Genomic DNA, 6,342 nt, shown 5'->3' with positions numbered 1-6,342 from the left:
ACATCGTCTTACCGATCATCGACAGCGGACCACCGAATACATTGTCTTCTCGATCATCAGCAGCAGTATAATTATTAGCAATGTTGTGCGATGCTCGGTGCATCGAACAACTTGAATAAAAAGAAGCAGCAGACAACTGCTTTGTCTGAGTCGTTGTTTCACACTAAAGGTAAGGTCACATTAGGCAAATATTTGCTCCAGCGACCGGCATTGTGCGCTTACTGAGATCAAGTGAGTGTTAATAATACATTGAAATTATGCTCACTTGCTCTCAGTAAGCGCACACTGCCGGTCGCTGGAGCAAATATTTGCCTAATGTAACTCTACCTTAACTCTTTATTTTCAATATTTTCACTTAGCAGCTAATCTACAAAATATTTCTTAACCTAGACTATCACTAATTCTTATCTCTAAACCCTTCATTGACCAAACCAAACAATCCGTTGATCAATGTAGAATTTTCCAACATCGTCCCAGCAAACCAAATGTCGGATGTCCGATATATCGAAACAATTTCGGAAGCAAAATCGTTCAGATTTCGTATCGATTTCTATACGATTTTTCGTAGGGGAATTTGTTCAGATTTCGTTCCGATTTCGGAGAAAATGTCGGAAGTAAATTTGCCTTCGAATTTGCTAATGTTTTTCTTCCGATTTCGTTACGAATTCGGAACGATATGTCGGAAACAATTTTCCCTTCGCACAACAACTACCTTTTGTATATATCTAACAGGTAACATTTTAGTTTGTTGTCGAAAAACAAAATGGTTGGTTATAAAATTCGCATATACATTTTTTAAATATTTTAAATATAAATGCAACATATAATAATTCAAGCTAGTGCTGATAGACTCAACATATTCGTACACAAAGTTTACATTGTTCTACTATAACTACAAAATGATAACAACAGTGAAAATCATTAGATATCTTTGAAATTATAATCTTCCAATAAAAAAAATTATCAATAAAAAAGAGGCATCAGAGAAAATTTTTTTCCTTCGATAATCATACGAAATTATTCCAAAATTGTTCAGAAACCTTTACGAAAGTTCGGAAGGTACCTCAGATATTCATACGACATTATTCCGAAATCGTTCAGAAATCTGTACGAAAATTCGGAGGAAGAAATTCGAATTCCGAATTTACCAAGGATTTTCTTCCGATTTCGTTGCGAATTCTGACCGAAATCGATCCGATTTCGCTCCGACATTTCGTTCCGAAATTATGTCAACCACTTCATACAACTTTCGTTAAGATATCGTTACGATTTCGGATCAGATATCGGACGTAACGTCCGAAATTTGTTCCGATTTCGTTACGATATCGGTACGATTGGTTTGCTGGGGTGTGTGTCATAAAAAGAGTCATAAAACCTTAAGTGCGACTGCTCGTAATGCAACACGTAATGCACACACAACACAAATGATAGCAGCTACCGCTGCATGTGGGATCTTAAACGCTCTCTTCTATTTGATGCGTTCACGAAATATGGAATTATAATTTACCACTTATGATAAGAACTCATAATGGTAATAAAATATTTATTTATTTATGCTGCTGGAAATTTTGGTGGAAGATTTATTTTTAATTATCAGAATTTCCAGCGCCTCGACACAAAAAGTAAAAAGTATGTACAAAAGTATTTTGTACAGCAGCCGAACACTAAATTCATCGTTTTCCCGATTATCTGCAGCCGAACACCGAATTCATCGTTTTCCCGATTATCTGCAGCCGAACATCGAATTCATCATCTTCCCGATCATCTGCAGCCGAACACAGAATTCATCGTGTTCCCGATCTTTCACACCCGAACACCCACAACACCGTTTCTCTCGAAGAAGAACCCGCTAATTCACCACGAGCTCCTCAGCTGCCAAAACCCAGCGAGTCTGCATAATCCTCACGCCAACTATTAATCCCAATATATATACCCATTGAATTCATTCTTATCGCATAAAAACAAGTAGATTGTAAATTAGTATTTAATCAATAAATCCCCGATATAGGCCACAGGAAAGAGAAAATACTAGTATTTTCATTTCGTAAGGTTTAGTGGGTCCATATGGAGACCCTGGACGCGACTGAACTTACCCCAGCCGACGAGAAAACCACGATATAGAGGGTATAAAAAGTTCGATATAGAGGGTATAAAAAGTTCGGCCCGGCCGAACTAAACGTTTTTTCTTTAATTGGTAACATGTCGACACGTGTTATGTTCAAATGTGATAACACATCTACACATTGTTATAGTTGTTTTAAAACAATTCCGTGATTTCGTGTGAATTAAAAACTAAGTTATCTAATCTCACCAAAATTCTATATAAATTTAATTTATAAAATCCAACCGTCCAAGGAAAATGTTTACAATATTTATTATAATATCACTGGCAGCAGTTGTCAAAACTATTCGCTATGAATTTATATTTGATAATCCAGAAATCTTTGACAAGTGTCCACAAATTCCGGGAAACAATGGCATCCATGATTTTATGGATATGAGCGAAATAAGGTTCGAGTTAGAGGAAGGTCGTATTAATGTTTTTGGAAATTCTACCGTAGTGTGGGAAGGTGTTGAACCATCTGATCGTATACAGGTAAGTTTAGTGTGATTTTATAACCTGAAATTATCTCGTCCTTTTCCGCTATATTGCTTTGAATGTATAGCTGCGTGGAGAAGTTTTAAAATATCAGCGGGGCACATGGCAAGTAACGCCCATCACGATTACAGCTAATGATTTTTGTAAGATCCAATATAAACCCGGCACATTCTGGTACCAAATATGGACAACACATATACCTTTGAATGAACGTGAATGTGTAAACGTTAAGGGAGTATGTGCGACACAGTGCGACAATTGAGGGTCACTTATGTTGAATCTTCTTTTACAGCATACATATCATATGGAGCCCTTTACCATTGATACCGTCTCCGATTATCCCACGAATATTGAAGGACGTCATAAGGCAGTTTACGAATTCGTAGCTTACGATCAAACAAACCAAAGACGATCAAAGATGATTTGTGTACAAATAATTGGTGAATTAATAAAAGTGAAATAAGCAAAACTCCATAAGGAATAATTTTTATGGTTGCTGGATTCTTTATTTAAATGCTCACTGAAGGTTTACACGTTGTAATTAAAAAATAAAAAAGTCCAAATTGAAATGTATGAAACTAATTTTTAAAGTATAATTCTGATACCAGGGATGGAAAATTCAGTACAGTAGTATTTTTTTTCAGTTCTATTTCACTATAAAAGTACCAAGGTACCCTGCGGCCAATTTGGTACCATTTCACATACTCTAGACCCACAGGTTGAAAAATTTTATGTGAAACTAAAAATGCTTTAAAGATTAAAATTGTTATATGCAAAATGTATGTACCTTCATATTGGGAATATACAAAATATGAACCTTTATTGGTCATTTTCTTCGTAGAGCTCTTCAACCTATAGAGAAACCGAAATACCAAGTTACAGTCACTAAAGTAGACTAGTCATTTAAGACAAAAAAACGGTATCGTAGTACCTTCCAATCTGAGAAGTTCCAATACCTCTTCTATGGGCTGCATTCGTTCTGGTAAACTGTCGATAGTCCTACTATCGCTTTGATTACTGACGTAAGACAAAGTTAACATCGGCCACCTTAGTTAGCTGGCCCATTACAGAACATTTGTTCCATAAGGGGAACTAAGAAAAGATCTCCAATTCTCTCTTTTTATTGCTTCGCTTTTTGGAATACCGCCTCTTTCTATCTCTTTTTCCACTTGTTTGTTCATCGAAGCCTTGGCCTGCCAGTTCTGTGTGTACCGCCATATGGAACGTATTTTTACTCGTTTTTAGCCAATGCAATCGTTGAATCTCGATACGTTTATCTATACTGATGTCGTTGTATAGCAGATACAGCATACAGATGGTTTATACGACGTCGATATTCACCGTCAACGCAGATTGACCCGTAGATCTTTCGAAGAATTTTTCTCTCAAACTCACCAAGCCCTGTCTTATCTGCTTGCGCAAGTATCCAGGCTTCTGAACCATAAAATAAATTCTGAAACATAATTAGGGTAGTATCAATGTTTTGTAAAGCGTTGTTTTTGTTTGACATAATGTGGCTTTGTTTTTAAACTGCTTACTTAAGCCAAAGTAGCATCTGTTGGCCAATACAATTCTTCTTATTTCACAACTGATGTTGTTTGTTATGTTTTTGGCGGTGCCGAGGTAGACGAAGTCTTTTACTAACTCAAAATTATAGGAAACAATTTCCACTGTAGTTCCAAGCTCTATGGACACATTGCGCGTCGTCACCATCAATTTTTTTTCGGCGTTTACCGCCAGCCCCATTTTTGCTGATTCTCCTTCGACTTTCTTAAATATATCAGTTACTTCCTTTACTGATCGTCGCATGATGTCAATGTCATCAGCATAAGCAATTAACATGTGGCTGTTGCTGTAGATTGTGCCACTTCTTTTGACATTTGCATCTTATATAACCTTTTCCAGCATGATGTTGAACAGGTCACACGAAAGGATATCTCCTTGTCGGAAACCTCTTTTGGTACTAAATGGTTCAGAGAGGTTCTTTTCTATTTTAACTGAGGACCTATTATCAGTTAAAGTCATCTTTGACAGCCGAATACGCTTTGCGGGGATACCAAAATCAGACATGACTTGGAATACCTTTGGGCGTAGGGGGCTGACGAAGGCTGCCTTATGATCGACAGGATTTACCAGAAGATGGTATTGAATGTATTCCGCCCAGCCAATATGAGGTAAAGTCAGCTATAAACCGGCTAAAGAATAGTAAGGCAGCAAGAGCTGATGACTTACCAGCCGAGTTGTTCAAAACCGGAGGTGACACGCTGATAAGGTGTATGCATCAGCTAGTTGGCACCATTGACATCATGCGACGATGAGTAAAGGAAGTAACTGATACCTTTAAGAAAGTCGAAGGAGAATCAGCAAAAGTGGGTCTGGCGGTAAACGGCGAAAAGACAAAATTGATGGTGTCGACGCGCAATGCGTCCATAGTAGAGTTGGGCAATTTCGTTCAATTGAACGATCCGGATCATTATCTCGTTCAATAGACACCGGTAATTTCTTTGAAAAAACTGCGAATACTTTATTTTATACGTTGTTTTTTTATGATGTTACTCATTCGTCTTTGAACGAGAACAGTGATCCGGATCGTTCAATTGAACAAGGTTGCCCAACTCTAGTCCATAGAGCTCGGAACAACAGTGGAAGTTGGTTACTATAATTTTGAGTTAGTAAAAGACTTCGTCTGCCTGGCAGGCCAAGGCTTCTATGGAGCCAAACAAGTGGAAAAAGAGATAGAAAGACGCTGTATTCCAAAAAGCGGTATTTCTTATGGAGTTTTGTTTATTTCAATTTTATTAATTCACCAATTACTTGTACACACATCATTTTTGATCGTCTCTGATTTGTTTGATCGTAAGCTATGAATTCGTAAACTGCCTTATGACGTCCTTCAATATTCGTGGGATAATCGAAGACGGTATCAACGGTGAAGGGCTCCAAATGGTATGTATGCTGTAAAAGAAGATTCAGCATAAGTGGATGTGGCCCTCAATTGTTGCACTATGTTGCACATACTCCCTTAACGTTTACACATTCACGTTCATCCAAAGGTATATTTTTTGACCATATTTGATACCAGTATTTGTTGGGGTCAAATTGGACCTTACAAAAATCATTAGCTGTAATCGTCATGGGCGTTACTTGCCATGCGCCCCGCTGATATTTTAAAATTTCTCCACGCATCTATACATACAAAGCAATATAGCGGAAAAGGACGAGATAATTTCAGGTTATAAAATCACACTAAACTTACCTGTATACGATCAGATGGTTCAACACCTTCCCACACCACGGTCAAATTTCCAAAAACATTTATACGATCTTCCTCTAACTCGTACCTTATTTCGCTTATATCCATAAAATCATAGATGCCATTGTTTCCCGGAATTTGTGGACACTTGTCAAAAATTTCTGGATTGTCAAATACAAATTCATAGCGAATAGCTTTGACAACTGCTGCCAGTGATATGATAATAAATATTGTAAACATTTTCCTTGGACGGTTGGATTGGTTTGGTTTTATATAGTATTGTGGTGAGATTAGATAACTTAGTTTTTAATTCACACGAAATCACGGAATTGTTTTAAAACAATTATAACAATGTGTAGATGTGTTATCACATTTGAACATAACACGTGTCGACATGTTACCAATTAAAGAAAACAAGTAAAAAGTCGTTAAGTTCGGCCGGGCCGAACTTTTTACAGTTCAGTCACGTCCAGGGTCTCCATAAGAACCC

The 6,342-nt window shown here is 37.3% G+C and overlaps 2 protein-coding genes across 2 annotated transcripts; one reads left to right on the top strand and one right to left on the bottom strand.

The window, feature by feature from the left end:
- Positions 1-2,354: 2,354 nt before the first annotated feature.
- Positions 2,355-3,181, top strand: LOC141402417 (uncharacterized). The gene is made up of 3 exons (XM_073983640.1): positions 2,355-2,596; positions 2,667-2,834; positions 2,892-3,181. Exons 1-3 carry the CDS (start codon positions 2,360-2,362, stop codon positions 3,060-3,062), a joined length of 576 nt encoding a protein of 191 aa, XP_073839741.1. The 5' UTR covers positions 2,355-2,359; the 3' UTR covers positions 3,063-3,181.
- Positions 3,182-5,368: 2,187 nt separating this feature from the next.
- Positions 5,369-6,110, bottom strand: LOC141402873 (uncharacterized). The gene is made up of 3 exons (XM_073984958.1): positions 5,856-6,110; positions 5,618-5,785; positions 5,369-5,554 (listed from the first exon to the last, which is right to left on the bottom strand). Exons 1-3 carry the CDS (start codon positions 6,090-6,092, stop codon positions 5,384-5,386), a joined length of 576 nt encoding a protein of 191 aa, XP_073841059.1. The 5' UTR covers positions 6,093-6,110; the 3' UTR covers positions 5,369-5,383.
- Positions 6,111-6,342: the final 232 nt, after the last annotated feature.

This window comes from Musca autumnalis, unplaced genomic scaffold (genome assembly GCF_047663935.1).
Source record: "Musca autumnalis isolate F117 unplaced genomic scaffold, ASM4766393v1 scaffold_4, whole genome shotgun sequence".
NCBI lineage: Eukaryota > Metazoa > Arthropoda > Insecta > Diptera > Muscidae > Musca > Musca autumnalis.
The sequence above is the reverse complement of the archived record's forward strand: the minus strand, read 5'-3'. Positions and strand labels throughout refer to the sequence as shown.